This window comes from Nannospalax galili, unplaced genomic scaffold, assembly GCF_000622305.1.
Source record: "Nannospalax galili isolate Female #2095 unplaced genomic scaffold, S.galili_v1.0 scaffold517, whole genome shotgun sequence".
Lineage (NCBI taxonomy): Eukaryota > Metazoa > Chordata > Mammalia > Rodentia > Spalacidae > Nannospalax > Nannospalax galili.
Window position 1 is genome coordinate 489,475 of NW_008340098.1, and position 17,212 is coordinate 506,686.

The following is a 17,212-nucleotide window of genomic DNA, read 5'->3' on the forward strand; positions in this document are numbered from 1 at the left end:
GACTTTTTAAAAAAAACCAAAAAAAAAAAAAAAAAAATCTCTGCTATAGAGAATTACTGCTTTTAGGGCTGAAAAATTAATAATTAGCATTTACTGAAAACCAACTCCATGATAAACTGTTTACACCTACTGTAACTTTAGTCTTAACAAGTAATATTCTCTATTTTACCAATGAGAAAGATACTGAAATTAATTCTCAAGGTCACCAGAAGGCAAAAAAAGTTTCCAATCCAGAAATTAGAGTGTGTATTTAATGCTTTTAACTGCTCTATAATGCTGCTTCTCCTGCCAAAGAAAAGTCACTCTCATTCATTTTACACATGAAAAATAAAGCTCATTTAGATTAAGATATTTGTCCAAAGTGACAAAGCCAGTTAATGAGTAGAAAATATTATGACTCAATCACTACTTCTGTGTAACCCCAGCTACCAATCCATAAAAATACCTTACAACTAATTCAGGGGCAAATTAAAAAATATATGTTATTCTTTTTTTCAAAAGTGTTATATGGCCAATGTGGAAAAACAAACAAACAGAAACTGCAAGTGTAAACAGAAGGCATAGTAAATCAATGGATGGTTCTTTTTCTTTAATCTCTTCCCCAATCTTTGGTAGTTATGACTGATCACACAATCATCCTGAGGAGACTTAGAAAAAGAATGAAAAAAGTACTCAATTACTAGAGTACTTAATCCAGACTTCAACCTTCAACCATCTATTTTCAAAAAAAAGGAAAAAAGAAAAAGGAAGAAAAAGAAAGAGAAGAGAAGCTATGCCTGGTGGTGCATAACACCTTAATCCCAGCACTGGGAAGGCAGATGCAGAAGGAGCTCTATGAATTCTAGGGTAGCAAGGCTATACAAGGTGAAGAAAAGAAAAGGGAAGGGGGGTAGAAATTGTACTTGCACACTTTTTTCAGGAGGAGAAAGTGACTTCATATTACAAATTAAAGTTTCTAATTAACTGGTATCAATTATAATATGCAATAAGTTAAAAAGTGACATTTGATTAAAAAGTGACTTGATTTGGGATGTCTAGGAAAATGCTACCACCACCCTCTTTCACTTTCACTACCAGTTTGAAGAGGAAAAAGACAACAACTGAAACAGCCTGGGCATCGGCAGAAACAAGTTTAGAAATAGTTCTTAAAATGATCTAACATTTTATGCCCTAAGATGCAAGTTTTTGCGTTATTTTAAAAATGTCTCCTCCCGTAAGTTGGAGAAGCTCCCATCTGAACATGCTATAGACATTCACATCAGGATTACTGGAACTGCCAAGAGTTGAGCTCTCTGCTAAAGCACAAAAATGGTTTTGCCGGGGAAGAACAAGGAGTGGCAGTGATCTCTAGAGCCAGCCAATTCCACCGAGAAGCTTGTCCTATAGCTCTGACTGCGGGCAAGGTGAGGTAGAGCCGCAAAGATGGCAATAGCCTTGATCCAGCAGGGTCAGGGCCAAGACCAACATTACTGAAAACAAGCGGGGAGTGAGCACCGGAGACCTGTGCAAAGTGCTAGGCATCGTGGAAACGACTCGGAAAAGTAAGGGATTGCGGAGCTGAAATGGCCAGATTTCACGTAGCAGAGAGGAAACGACGGTTCTATCTGCAAGAACACTGCCCTACCGCAAGGGCACGGGCCTGGGGTCCTGGGGCAGAGTCCCGCCCCCGCCCCCCCGCCGTCTCGGGACCCCGGGGTGCCCTCAGCCAGGCTCACCTCTAGAGCGGAGGATCCTGAAGGCAGAGAAGCGGCTGAGGCTGCCAATTGCCCGTGAGGCCACCATCTTGAGCAGAAGAGAATGAAAAGTAGAGAGCGCTTGAAGCGTGGGCAGCCTGGCCGAGGACTTTTCTTTCCGCAGCCTGGCCAGCCGGGCGTCCACCGTACTGCCTGACTAAAACGCAAACGCTGAGCTGTCACCCCTCGCTCTCAACTAACAGGGCCAAGAGGACGCGTTCTCCTCGGCTGATCTAGGGCCTCGAGGCAGGGGGCGGGGCGTCTTGTTTTCTAGTCAGGCGCTAAGCGGACAGCCCGCGAAGTCTGAGGCTCGGGGCGTGGGGAGGCTTTGAGGTAGGGTCCTCGTAGAGCCTAAACGTCCCCAGGTTCCCCTAGGGCTTGTCACTCCGCAGAGATCCTGCCCGGGAGCGGTTGCTTTTGCTAAGGAGAACTGAGGTGAGGCGGCGCGCGAGTCGGACCTTTCTCCTGGCTTTCCCACAGGCGCTCCCACTTCCCTCCCGACTTCCCCGCGCCGGGGCCGGCTGCTGCTTTCCTGCCTGGTGGGGGTCGGGAGCGGAAGGAGGCTGCCCCCCGCCCGGCCCTCCGTGCCAGCGGCTCCCGGGACCGGTAGTGGGACCTGCGTTCTCGGTGTATCGAACCAGCGGTATCAATATTCTCCCCGTGCCACTTGGGGTTAACAACTGCGTGCGTGCATGCGTGCGTGTGTGTGTGGCTGTGTGTGCGCGTGTAACCCTGCGAAGATCTGGTTATCTGCACCTCCCCACTCACTTTATCCGTGAAGAAACCGACGTCGGTTAATCAGAGTGCGTTAACTGGTAGCCACAGGTGGGAGAACTAGGATTACCACCTATGTCTAAGCTCTGCGTTTCATGTTAGTGTGCGTGCGTGCGTGCGTGTGTGTTTGCTGGAAGGATAGGCTCCAGTCCTGGAATAAACTGGTTTTTAAAACGTGGTGGCTCATGCTTTCAGCCCCAGCACTAGGGAGGTAGAAGTGGGTCTCTGTGAGTTCGAGGCCAGCCTGGTCAAGATAGAGAGTTCCAAGTCAGCCAGGGATGCATAGTGAGACCTGGTCTCAAAAAACAAAACTAACGTCGGAGGTCTCCTGTGCATTGGGCACGTTCACCATTTTGTTTAAAACTTAAGATCTCCACATTACAATCATTTGCACTTTCTAGGTGACATCTGAGAGGCTCAGAAAGATTAGGTAAAATTTGTTCTTTGTTGAACAGCCAGGAATCAAACAGAAATGGCACTCACTATATAGATTATTCAGCAAACGAGGAACAAGAAAGGGCTGAGGAGTATGGGAAGAAGGGAGCTTTATGTTTTAAAGTTCAAATCAAATAGTCTTCCATCAAGAACACTTAAAGCTGAAACTGGGTGACTATTTTGGAATAAATTGCGAAAAGGATATTTACAGTTCAGAGTCTTTCCTTCTGCCCATGTAATGCTTTCTTGTGCATCTAATTGTATATAGCACTTACTTAGATCAGTGGTGGAAACTTTTTGCAAAGAACTCCACAAGAAACAGTTTCAGTTTTGTGAGCCCACCTTGGGCTCTATCATTATATTTTTGAAGTGTTTTTAAAAATATTATTTATTATTTTTATTTTATGTGTATGAGTGTATTGCCTGCATGTATATGAGTACACCCGTGTCATGCAATGCCACGGAGGTCAGAAGAGGTTCCCCTGGAACTGGAGTTAAGGACGGTTCGTAGCCACCATGTGGGTGCTGGGAATTGAAAAAGTTAATTTTTTTCATCTTGTAGAGAATGCATCCCAGAGATACTGTTCTATAACAGATGGGAGATTTCAGCAAAACTGCCTTGCTTCCATTTACTCAGGAAACTCATTGTCTTTCAATTGAGAAGGTGGAAGAGAATCTGATTTCCACAGAGCTCTATGGCCTGATGACACTGGGATCACAGTAATAACATAAAGCACCATGTTGATGATGCTCGATTATGCTCAACATTGGTTCTTCTCGCACTGACAGCACTTTCCACAAATTTAAAAAAATTTTATTATTTTATGTGTATGAGTGTATTGCCTGCATGTATATGAGTACACCCGTGTCGTTCAATGCCACGGAGGTCAGAAGAGGGTTTTGGATTCCCCTGAAACTGGAGTTAAGGACGGTTCGTAGCCGCCATGTGGGTGCTGGGAAACGAACCCGGGTCCTCTGCAAGAGTAGTCAGACCTCTTAACTGCTGAACCATCTCTCCAGCCCCTCTGTTACATAATTTTTGTGTTACTTCCAACTTTTTGCTTTATTTATTTATTTGTTTATTTTTTGCTGTGCTGAGAATCAAAGCCAGGCCCTTGCACATATTAGACACTTACCTCAACACTGAGCTGTATACATCCCTAACTTTTGGAACTCTTTGAAAATGTAAAAACTGGTATTAGAAGTATAGCTCCATGGTAGAGTACTTGCCTCATATGGGTGCTGGGTTCAGTGCTCAGCGCCCCAAAAGAAAAAATGTTAAAAACACTCTTACTGAGGTGCTTGGGTAGTAGGCACCCCTTTGACTCCATTTTATTGTTGTTGTTGTTGTTGTTGTTATTTATGTATGTGTTTCTGTGTGAGGGCATGTGAATGTAAGTGCCCTCAGAAGTCAGATCTCCTGGAACTGAAGTTAAAGATGGTTGTAAGCTGCCTGACATGGGTGCTGGGAACTGAAATCTGATCCTCTGCAAGAGCAGTTGGTGCTTTTAACCTCTGAGTCATCTCTCCACTGCCCCACTTTGATCTTCAATACTTTAGTACAAAGGGTTAGAGGGGAACTAAGCATATTTACATCATAACCCACTAATAATAGCAGGCACATAAATAAGCCTTACTAGGCATTATATACCATGTATCTGTATCTAGGTGTGTATTTAATTTTCTTAACAACTCTCAAATTGTCTACATTTTATTGAAGGCCTAGAAACCAAAAAGTCAAGCAACTTAAGGTCCTACAGCTAGGGTATAGCCAAGATTTGGACTTAGGCTTTGATCTGTTCTATTAACCTTGAATGTTGTATCTTGATGTTGTAATAAGCTATTAAAGTCACCCCCATATTCCTTTCATTCTTTGCCGACTCCTTTCTTTCCCTTTTTTTCCAAGAGCCTCTATGCTATATAAGCCTACACTACCCTGGTATTTCCATGTTTCGAATACCTTTGAGTTAAAATTGCTATTTTTCTGAAGTTTTGTAAATGACAATAAAGGTCAACTTTTCCATAAGGTAGTTGGCTTAATAGCTCTTACTTTAAAAATCCCTATTGTTAATTATCAAAGGATTATATAATTTTAGATCTTCTGCTAAACTTTGATTTTTCATTTAATAGGTATTATGGACATCTTTTCAAGTCAGTGTATACTCGTATTATCTTGTTTCATTTTTTCCAAATAATATTTCATGATGCGTTTGTGATATAATTTAACCATTTCTATTGATCTGCACTTAGTTCCAAATGTAAATACTACAATGATCACTTTCAATATTCTTATTGAGTAGCAACCAATTTGAGGAGTTATTGGACTCAAAAATTGACAATGACTAGCCATGGTAGTGCATGCCTTTAATCCCAGTACTTGGAAGGCAGAGGCAGGCAGATCTCTGAGTTTGAGGCCAGCCTGGCCTATGTAGCAAGTTTCAGGTCTTCTAGGGCTGCAAAGTGAGACCCTGTCTCAAAAAACAAAACCAGAAAAATGACAATTTGGAGCCATATTTGGTAGAGCATGCCTGTAATTACAGTACTCAGGATGCTGAGGTAGTAGGATTACCACCACTTAAAGGCCATCCAGGGCTGCTTAGTTAGACCCTGTCTCAAATAACTAAAAGTAAGAATAAAAAATTGACAATTTGTAACTTGGCAGAGTAACACACGACTGTAATCGCAGTCCCTGGGAGGCTGAAGCAGGAGTTCTAGGCCATCCTGGGCTACATAGCGAGACTATAGCTCAAAAAAAATTTTTTTTGAATTAGTTTATATTTTGATAAATAACTACATAAAGGCATTAGGAAGTTATAACTCTACCAATTAGTGTATTAAGAGCCAATTTAGTTAGATCTGTTCTTGTCATAGTTATATATTTTGAGACAGGGTCTTGTATCCCAGGCCCACCTCAAACTTGCAGTCCTTCAACCTGTAGAATGCTCAGATTACAGATGTGTACCACCATGCCTCCCTGGCTTTGCTGAAGATTGAACTGGGCCTTGTGCATGCTAGGCAAGAGGTCTACTATTGGGCTACATCCTTAGACACTGACTTGCTTTAAAATGTGTGTTTTAAAGATTATTTTGGGACTGGCGAGACGGCTTAGCAGTTAAAAACATTTCCTGTTCTTGTAGAGGAACTGAGTTTAGTTCCCGGAACCCAAGTTAAGACTGTTCATAACCACTTGGAATTCCAACTCTAGGGGATCTGATGCTCTCTTCTGGTCTCCTTGGGCACCCACACACATGTGGCATATACTCACACAAACCCTCATAAATAAAAAATAAAAATCCTTAAATAGTTTTTATTAGTGTAATTCAGTATTTTAATTTTCTTGATTGACTGATTAATATATGCTGGGGTTAAACCTAGGGACTTACGCCGAGGCAAGTGTTTTACTATTGAGCTGGCTTTCGCTCCTGGCATTTTAATTTCTTACATGAATTGCTCATTTGCTCGTTTTTGCTTGTGTTCTGTGTATCAGGAAAGAACCTATTTGGTTGCAAATACAGAAAATTCAAATAATTTGGCTTATTAAAAGGGATTTATTGGCTCCCCAACCATCAGGCAGGTTTCAGATAGGATGTGATCAGGGATTCAGTTTTAATATTTTCCCTTAAAATTTCTCAGCTGTCTTTTGGTGTCAGCTGTGTCCTTAGGTTGGCTTTATTAGTACTTGCAAACCTACAGCCATGACAGAAAGAAAGATTTGTGTTCTAGAATTGCAGGCAGAAATATTAGACTGACTAAACCATCCTTGCTTACATCAGTACCAGTGGTCAAGGCATTATTGTACATAGTTGTTTATAGGCCTGTGTTACCTGAACCTTTGATCTTGACCGAGATTAAGGTTATTCTGATTGGTTAAACCTTGGAATTGGGCTGGATTCAATCCCATGTAAAGTCCACTGTCAACTACGTAGAGGATGGAATGCATGCTAGAGTAAAATCTACAGATTACATTAAAGATTTTGTTTTCCCTATAATGTAGAACAAGCTCTTTATGGGTTGTGGGTATTAACCTTTTTTATTTATTTATTTATATGTTAAGATATTCCTCTAAATGTATCATTTGCTTATTTGCTTTTAATTTGAGCTAATGTTTTTGTTGTCTGTATATTTGAAATGTTAAAATAATCAGATCTGTTAAAACTATTCTTTTACAGTATGGCATCTAGATCTTGGTTGTATAAGATCATAAAGATATTCTCTAGGGCTATGGAAATGACTCCATAAAGTGTTTTCCATGTAAACATGAGGACCTGAGTTTGAATCTCCAGAATGCAGGATTTTTTTTAATAAAATATTTTATTTATTATTTTTATTTTATGTGTATGAGTGTATCCGTGTTGTGCAGTGCTACAGAGGTCAGAAGAGGGCTTCAGATTCCCCTGGAACTGGAGTTAAGGATAGTTCGTAGCCACCATGTGAATACTGGGAATTGAACCAGGTCCTCTGCAAGAGCAGTCAGTGCTCTTAACCCCTGAGCCATCTCTCCAGCCCCCAAGGTTATTTTGTTTTTGTTTTTTTTTAAAAAAAAAAAAAAAGAAAAGAAAAGAAAGAAAGGAAAAGCTGGGTTGTATGGTTGGTTGCAAAGGCCTATAAACCCAGAACTGGGGAGGTGGAGAGAGGAGGAGGATCCCTGGATTGTTGGCCAGCAAGTTGAGCCAATTGGCAAGGTCCAGATTCAGCAAGAGACCCTGACCCAAAAAACAAGGTGAAGTGATTGAGGAAGACACCTGACATCAACTTCTGGCCTCCACTTGCATGTACACATACATATACCTGCACACATATGAATATACATGTACACACATGCACACACACAGATATTTAATTTTTTTCATATTTTTATAGCTAAAAAGTGGGTTTTTTTTTTTTTTTGGTCTTTTTGAGACAGGGTCTCCCTGTAGCCCCAGCTGTCCTTGAACTCACTATGTAGACCAGGCTGGCCTTGAACTCACAGAGATCCATCCACCTCTGCCTCCTGAGTGCTGGGATTAAAGGCGTGCGCCACCATGCCCAGCAGGAAACACTGTTTTTAAAAGTAAGTCTTTTATGGGGTAGGAGAGATGATTGCTTTTCCAGAGGACCTGGGTTCAGTTCCCAGCATCCACAGGCACACACGTGTGTACCTATATACATGCAGGCAAAACACTCATACACATAAAATAAAAATAAATCTTTAAAAATTGTCTATGTAAGCTGGGCATGGTGGCACATGCCTTTAATACTAGCACTCGAGAGGCAGAGGCAGGCGGATCTCTGTGAGTTTGAGGCTAGCCTGGTCTCCATAGCCAATCCAGGCCAGCTAGGGCTACAGGGAGACCCTGTCTCAAAAAGACCAAAAAAAAGAAAAAAATTGTCTATGTTGCCAGGCATGGTCTCGCACGCCTTTAATCCCAGCACTCGGGAGGCAGAGGCAGGTGGATCTCTCTGAGTTCAAGGCCAACCTGGTCTACATAGTGAGTTGGAGGACAGCTGGGGCTACAAGGAGACCCCACCTCAAAAAAAAAAAAAAAAGACAAAAAAATGTATTTTTAGCTCTTTGATCCACTTGGCATTTCTTGGAGTTTAGAGAGTGAGTTATGGACCTATTTTTTCTTCAAGTGGTTAGTCATTTCCCAGTAAATTTGTTGATCGATTAATCTTTCTCCCATTAATTTTAAATGTTATATTTATTATATACTACATTATTGTATCCATAGGTATGCTTGTAAATTTGCTACATCCTGTTATCATCTCATATAGTTTCTGAGGGTCAGGAATTGAGCTGTTTGACTGGGTTGTTCTGACTTCGGAGTTTCTCAGGAGGTTGCAGTTAGCACGTTGGGCAAGCTGCAGTCATCTGAAGGCCTGCCTGTGCCAGAGGATCAGCTTCCAAGCTCACTCACATGGTCGTTGGCAGGAAGCATCAATTCCTCAGTACACAGGCCTCTTCAGAAGGCTGGCAACTTGCCAGCTGGCTTCCCTGAGAATGATCTGAGGGACTAAGACAGAAGCTGCAGTATTTTTCATAGCTTGGTCTCAGAAGCTGCCTGGTCTCAGAAGCAGCATGCCATCACGTCTGGACATATTCTTTAGGCAAACCAACTGTAGTACAGTGTGGGAAGCAATCACACCAAGGATATGCAAACCAAAAGAGGAAGATACTGAGGTCAGTAGTGTAGAGGCTGGCTCCTAAAGCTATCATTTGCAAATCTTAAGCTTCTTCTTTACTTTTTCAGTATAACTGTGTTTAAAAATCAAGAAATTGGGCCAGTGAGGTGGCTTATAGTACAAGCCCTTTACCCACCAAGCCTGAAGACCTGAGTTGGATCTTGAAATCCACTAGTGGAAGGAGAGAACCAACTACTACCAGGTTTCCTCTGATTCCCCCCCACCCCGCCTCACTACACATACACACAAAATAAATTTTTAAAAATTAAGAAATTATTTAAAAAGTACAATGACAAGTCTTGGGGCTGGAGAGATGGCTCAGCGGTTAAGAACACTGGCTGCTCTTGCAGAGGACCCAGGTTCGAATCCCAGCACCCACATGGCGGCTAACAACTGTCTGTAAATCCATTTCCAGGGAGTGCTGAGGCCCTCTTGTGACCTCCACGGGCATTGCATGATACAGGTACACTTACACACACATGCAAGTAAAACACTCATACACATAAAAATAAAATAAAAATTATCAAAAAGGAGCTGGAGAGATGGCTCAGTGGTTAAGAACACTAACTGTTCTTGCAGAGGACCCTGGTTCGATCCCCAGCACCCACATGACAGCTAACAACTGTCTGTAACTCCAGTTCCAGGAGATCCCACAGCTTCTTCTGTCCTCTGCCGGCATTGCACAACATGAGTGCACTTACATACATGCAGGCATACATGCAGGCATAATACTCATACACATAAAATAAAAATAATAAAATATTTTTTTTAAAGATTTTATTTTTAAAAAATTATTTAAAAGTACAATGACAAATCTACCTCTGACCCCTAGTTGCTTGGTTTTCTTTCTTCAAGCTAGGAACTCACTATGTAGACCAGGCTGGCCTAGAACTCACAGAAATCCACCAGTCTCTGCCTCCCAATTGCTAGGATTAAAAGCATGCACCACCACACCTGGCTACTTCAAGCTAATTTTTTTTTCAGTCATCTTATTCTTTTTTTCAAAGGATATTTTTATTATTCCAAAGAGAGGCAATTAGTAACATATTTTTCCGAAATAACTTGAAGCAGGGTACATAAAAATATATATACAATGAAGTTTAAGTGTGGAAAAGTAGGGATAAGAAATCAAAGATCAAAACCAGGTGTGGTAACACACATCTTCAATCCCAGCACTTGGGAGGCAGAGCCAAGCAGATCTCCATGAGCTCAAGGCCAGCCTGGCCCACGCGGCCAGCTCCAGACCAGCTAGGGCTACAGGGAGCCTTGGTCTCAAAAAGACCAAAGTATTTTCCAATATGGGGTCAAACTTTGGTGGAATAATGAAGGTTACTATTAGCTCTGTTCTTTTTTTTAAAATCTTAACTAATTTATTGGATTTGCTAACAGAGCATAGGCTGGGGGTTTATTTACAAGAGTGTCCCCCCATTTACAGCTGTGCTGGAAAGTCCACACTCTAATACAGATCCTGTGACTTCCTGACAGCTGTACAAAATGTCGAGAGAGATACCTCATGGTGTTCTCAGCTTATATATCCTTAGCCCCTCCCCCACATGCAGCTAAGATCAGTTGATTGGGTTGGAGGGGTAACTGACTCCCCCTTGACTCCTTGATGAGCATGGGAAGGAGGTGTGACTATAGTTTGCCTGTGTAGTGGTCGGAGGACACTTCCAGGTAACACTTCAGCCCTTCCTCTAGCTCTTACATTCTTTCCTCCAACCTCTTCTGCAAAAGTGCCTGAGCCTTGGAGGGGGTGGTAGGTGTGGGATGATCTTCCTCCCATTGTGGCAAGGCACTGAACTTTCGGGTCTCTGCATCATCTGTTTTTCTTGGGCTATTGGCCCATTTCAGTGAGATTCCATCTACTATAAAAACACAAACAGCAAGAAGCAAGAACATCTAAACAGTGGCTGCTATAATAACCAAGTGCTTGGACAGTACTTTAGTAGGTGCATCACATTCATCTAACAAAACAATTGCAGTGGCTTCCCCACTGGGGCCTATATTCTCCCCTGCCACAGGGGGTTGGCCTGTACCAGTACCAGATGTGTGTTCCACCCCTAGTAGTGGGCATTGTATCCAATTGAAAATTTGGCTGTTTGTATGTATACTAGATGCTCCACTATTGCACCAGCAGGACCATCCTGTTTGGCATGTTGATAGTGCAACGCGTGGGTCTGTCATTGAGCAGAATTGTAGGGGATGATTCTCCCCCAGCCATTTGCATATCGCCTTCTGGCACCATGAAAGCCACCCATCCAGTGGCAGGGAGTTTCCAGCTTAGTCCAAGCTCTTCAAGCTAATTTAAAAAAAAATTTAAATTACATTTATGTATTGGGAGGTGGGGTGGTCGAGTGTCATAGTACACCTGTGGAGGTCAGAGGAACAATTTCAGGAGTTGGTTCTCTCCTTTCACCGTATGGGTCCCAGAGATCAAACTTAGGTACTTAGGCTTGGTTGCAAGCATGTTTATCTGCTAAACCATCTCACTGGCCTTAATTATTATTTTAAACATTTTTAAAAATTTATGTGTGTAAGTGTTTTGCCTACATGTAAGTGCATCATGCATGTGCAGTGCATGTGGAGGCCAGAAGAAGGTATCAGATCCCCTGGTACTGGAGTTATGGATGGTTGTTAGCTGCCATGTGGATGCTGAGAACCAAACAGGGTCCTCTGAAAGAACAGTAAGTGCTCTTAGCCACTGAGCCATCTCTCCAGCCCCCTAATAATTATTTTTAACACTGTACTTCTAGGGTATTTTAGACTGGTTCAAGGAAATGGACATAGTTATTTTTCCCTTTTTAATGGGTGACAGCATGGCATACACAGTTTTTTAAAAAAGATTTTTTTTTAATGTGTGTGAATGTTTGCCTGCATGTATATATGTGCACCATATGCATGCCTGCTGCCTGTGGATGCCAGACGAGGGTGTTGGAACCCTTGAAACTAGTTACAGGCAATTTTGAGATGCCATGTGGGTGCTGAGAACTGAACCCAGGTCCTCTGCATGAGCAGCAAGTGCTTTTGGTCACTGAGCCATCTCTCCAGCCCCATATACACTGTTTTATACCTTGATTTCTTTGATTAACAATATAGCTAAGAAATTTTTCTGTAGTGGTACTTAATCATTTTCTTGTCTTTTATGGCTAGGTAATACAGTATTTTACTGGTTATTACAGCCTGGTTTATTTAACCAACTTCCTATTTGCTGTTATTCTAATCTTCTGCTATTCTAGTCACATATAGGTCACATGTGTAATATCCATGACATGAATTCATGGAAGTAGAATTGCTAGATTAAAAGGTAGGGGAAGTAGAGTATTGACAGATCATTCCAAATTGCTCTGCATATAGACTGCAGCAATTCACTCCCTTAGCCCAGCGTATGAGACTGTGTACATATTCTTGCCCACACAGTATACGTCAAAGCTCTATGAGTTTGACCTCCAATTTGGTAGTTTTATCTCTGTTGTTTTAATTTTAAATCTCTTATGAGAGATGGCTCAGCAATTAAGAGCACTTACTACTCTTCCAGAGGACTCAGGTTCAGTTCCTAGCACCTACATGGTGACTGACAAGTATCTGTAACTCCAGTTCCAGAGAATCCCATGTCCTCTTTCTGGCCTCTATAGGCATTGCATGTATGTGATGCACTTACATACATGCAGGCAAAAATACTCATACACATAAATAAATCCAAAAAATTTAATTTTCTTTTGAGTGTATTGTATATGGTATATGCACATGTGCATGTGGGTACATGTATGGAGGCCACAGGTTGACATTGGGTGTCTTTCCTCCCATCACCATGTTTATTTTATTATTTATTTAGTTTTGTTTTTGAGATAGGGTCTCACTGTGTAGCTCTGACTGGCCTGGAACTTACTGTGTAGACCAGACTGGGCTCAAACTCAGAGATCAGTCTACCTCTGCTTCCCAGGTTATGGGATTATCTATCTTCCATCTTTACTTTTTGAAACAGGGTCTCTTACTGAACCTGAAGCTCATAAATTGTACTAGAGTGCTGGCCAATGAGCTTCAGGGATTCGCCGGTCTGTGTCCTGCTTTAAGCCTGGGGTTACAGTTATGCCCAGCCATACCTGACTTTTTATGTGGGTTCTGGTAATCTGAATTTGGGTTCTTGTGTTTGCATTGCATGCACTTTACTGACTGAACCATCTCTCCAGCCCTTCTTTCATAAATTTAAGAGCCCTTTGTATTTCTTTCCTATGAGTTTTTACTATATTCTTCATATTGATTCGTAGGAACTCGTTAGGATTTTAGCATTTTCCCCTCAAAGGGAGAATTGTTAATTTGAAATATTTTTTTTGTCTTTTTGAGACAGGGTCTCCCTGTAGCCCCAGCTGTCCTGGAACTCACTATGTAGACCAGGCTGGCCTTGAACTCACAGAGATCCACCTGCCTCTGCCTCCCAATAATACCAAGTTTGGAAAAAGGTTATAAGCATAGTACTACAGAAAATTTGTCTAGTAGCAGTTGAAAATAAATTGCTAAGTTGGTAATATTTCACTATACATACTTATGTATGTAATTCCACTCATAAACATTCCACAAAGCCTTCTATATATTCACAACACAATCTTCAGAATCAGGAGATTCATGAGTACACCAGTGCAGAATCTCAACTGCTTTGGCATAAAGGAGGAGAGCACAAACTCCAGAGCTAGAGTGTGCCTGGATTCAGATCCAAGCTCTTACTAGAGGAGGATCTTTGGATAAGTCTCTCAATCTCTCTCTCTGTCCTGCTTTCTCAAACTCTTAGAAGGGATTTAATAATCATGCCTACCTGGTAAGTTGTGAGAATTAGATGGTTAATGCTTAGAATAGTGTTGGCACAATGTGAAAACTGTCAGTATAGTTGTTACAATGTCATTACCAGAAAAAGGAATTATTGTCCTCTTTATTTTATTTTATTATTATTTTTTTTTTGAGACAGGGTCTCCCTGTAGCTCCAGCTGTCCTGGAACTCACTATGGCTGGCCTTGAACTCACAGAGATCTGCCTGCCTCTGCCTCCCAAGTGCTGGGACTACAGGCGTGTGCCACCACGCCCGGCTTGAAAAAGGAATTACTGATTGTGGTATTTCATGGTGGCTATGGGTGAGGTTATCAGAGATTATAGACTACATGTATGCTACAGATTGCTCAGGTAACCCAAGATATACTTTGTTCTTCTCTTTGTAGATTTCAGAATGACTTCAATCTTGACTTCCACTTTTAAAAACCTTTCTACTACATCAAAATGGGCCCTCAGATTTTGTAAGTTTAATCTTTTTTAAAGATTAGATTTGATTTTTAAGCATTTTACGTAGACATTAAATGCTAGTGCTTTTTGTAAACAGTTTATTTTGTCTTCCAGCTATAAGACCTCTGAGCTGTTCTTCCCAACTACAAGCTGCCCCAGGTACAGTAATTTTAAAATAAATATTTTCCCATTAAATGTTAGAATTCTAGCCAGGCCTTTAATCCCAGCACTTGGGAGGCAGAGGCAGGTGGATCTCTGAGTTCAAGGCCAACCTGGTCTACATAGTGAGTTCCAGGCCAGCTGGGGCTACAGGGAGATCCTGTCTCAAAAAGACCATAAAAATAAAGATAAGTGTTAGAATTCTTTATTTTTAAATTCTGAATAAAAACCAAACTAATTTGCTAGTTCTTCCCCTTTTATGAGAACATGAGTCTCATTACCGCCTTCAAATAAAAAATATGTGTAGTCAATAATATTATACTGGGCTTATGTTGACAAGAGGCTCCTTCCTGGGCTTTAGAGCTTAATGAAGTCATGAAGTTCCCATAAACCTCACTAGTCAGTTTATGTGTCCTCTGCTGTGTGTCCTGGAAAAAACCAGCTTACAAACTGTTTGGAGACTATTGTAGAATCAAAAGCTAACTTTTGCAATTTGTAATTTGTAATAAGATATTGTTGAATATTTTATTTCATATGCAAGAGGACCTATTTTTGAAATAGAGGTGATGGGGAACTAGTCAATAAAGGAAGATTGCTTAGCCACACGAATTGAAAGAGTAGAGAAATTAATTGATTTAATGTGGTTATGTAGATCCTCAGTAAACCTAATGAATTAGGTCCCTTCACTGTTGAAAATATACTTTTATGTATGTGTCTTCACTGGTTGGTGCTAAAAATACCCTGATAAATCTCAGCATTTATTTCCTTGCTTAGGCTTTATATTAACCTATGTCTCTGATTTCGGATTTATTATGGTATCTCTACTTGTTTAATAACTTCCTAGAAAAAGTACCACCTAAGATCTAGAAGACATGTACTGTTTCAGCTCTGCATCTTTCAGGGCAGTGTGGCCTTGAAATGGTGGCTTTCTCTGTGTTTTAGTTCCTTCTCTAAAAAAAGAAATATATTAATTGCCAACTTTATAAAGTTCTTTAAGCACTGGGAATATAGCTTAGTTATAGAGCTCCTGCCTAGCATATATAAGGCCCTGAGTTCAATTCCCATCCAATACTGGGGGGAAAATGTCAAAATTGCAACAAATTTGAGGCTAGGGATATAGCCCAGTAGTAGAGCACTCACCTAGCACCCTACATTCAGTCCACCACTACCACAGCAACAAAAACAAAAAAGTTCTTTGAAAACTAAAATCGATTAAGTTCATGATCACATTGTTATATTGTTTTCCTATAGTACATTCTTAGAGATCTGTTGCCTTATCCCAACTAGAGAAGTTTTGTGATGTCATGAAAGAAATATTTCTTATAGCCTGTAAATTCTAACCAGAATATAGATTTCTATTGCCTCCACAAAGAATGCTAAACAATAATTCTGCCTTATGTCACCTTTCCCCTAGTTCGCATGTTCAGTCAGAATTCTGCTTTGCATAGTCACACAAATAGACCTGATCCTTGCCAAGTGGCAGAAGGTCATTTTGAATGCTAACAGGGAAGGCATTTCACAGGCATTTAGACTATCTTTTATGTTCTCCTGTAACCATCTTTTGTTTTTTTCTCTCTCCAACTATGTTGTAAATTCTGAAAGTCATTAGACTTAAGCTTTTTTTTGTGTCCCCAATGTCCAACAGTGCCTTGTAAATGGTTTGTGTTAATGTTGATGATAATGTTACAAGGAGGCATCCTATAAGCTAAGGAATGTGACCAGCTGATTTCAGGGCAGGGAAGGGGCCCTATGCCAAGTAGATTTTAAGTTGTAATATTATGACTACGTAATTCCTCTTGAAACTCGTGTGAGTATCACTACCTGATAGGCCTGTTATGAAGGAATTTGAATGAAGTACAGGATTGATAGATGTTTTCAATCATCTTGTAAACTCTGTTGGGAAGTGTTGACTGATTTGATGATTATATTTCTTTATCTCCCTCCGTATACCTCTCCTTGTTTCTCATGCATGAATAGCATTTGTGTAATACATGGCACATCATTTAATCTACTTTTATTTTAATTGCATATGAAGTATAGATTGAATATCAGTTAACAGTCGAATCCTGATTTTGAAGTCATCTAGTCTAGTCTGCACATTTGCAAAAAAAAATTTTTGTTTGCAAAGCTGGGTGTGGTGGCCCATACCTTTAATCCCAGCACTCAGCGGCACTTGGGAGGCAGAGGCAGGTAGATCTCCATGAGTTTGAGGCCAGCCTGGTTTACCTTGGGAACTCTAGGCCAGCTGGGGCTACAGAGAGACCCTGTCTCAAAAAAACTAAAAAAAAAAAAAAGAAGAAGAAAAAATTTGCAGAGCAGGGATGCCAATCCTAATATTGTAATTCCTAGTTGAGATTCTTAGGATTCTTTGCTACTGTGTGTCCATAACACTGTAGAATATTTGCAAAGAAGCTGTATTATTTGTGCTTGAAAATTTTTTGATATGGCTAGGAGCCGATGTACACATGAGAGTTCTTTGGGTGAATGTTCAATACATAATACATATGAGTAACATACTATTTAAAAATATGGTTTAGAGGCTGGATGTGGTGGCGCACGCCTTTAATCCCAGCACTCACGAGGCAGAGACAGACGGATCTCTGTGAGTTGGAGGCCAGCCTGGCGTACAGAGCGAGTTCCAGGTAGCTGGAGCTACAGGGAGACCCTGTCTCAAAAAGACCAAA

At 41.0% G+C, this 17,212-nt stretch overlaps 2 protein-coding genes across 2 annotated transcripts in view; one reads left to right on the forward strand and one right to left on the reverse strand.

Moving 5' to 3' along the window:
* Hadha (hydroxyacyl-CoA dehydrogenase trifunctional multienzyme complex subunit alpha) overlaps positions 1–1,923 on the reverse strand; it is a 51,188-nt gene extending 49,265 nt beyond the window's left edge. The window contains exon 1 of the mRNA XM_008834996.3: positions 1,716–1,923. Coding sequence (XP_008833218.1) covers positions 1,716–1,782 — 67 coding nt within the window. The 5' untranslated portion in view covers positions 1,783–1,923. The remainder of the gene's footprint in view (positions 1–1,715) is intronic.
* A 102-nt stretch (positions 1,924–2,025) lies between these two features.
* Positions 2,026–17,212, forward strand: part of Hadhb (hydroxyacyl-CoA dehydrogenase trifunctional multienzyme complex subunit beta) — a 45,655-nt gene continuing 30,468 nt past the window's right edge. The window contains exons 1-3 of the mRNA XM_008834997.3: positions 2,026–2,168; positions 14,309–14,383; positions 14,484–14,528. Coding sequence (XP_008833219.1) covers positions 14,317–14,383; positions 14,484–14,528 — 112 coding nt within the window. The 5' untranslated portion in view covers positions 2,026–2,168; positions 14,309–14,316. The remainder of the gene's footprint in view (positions 2,169–14,308; positions 14,384–14,483; positions 14,529–17,212) is intronic.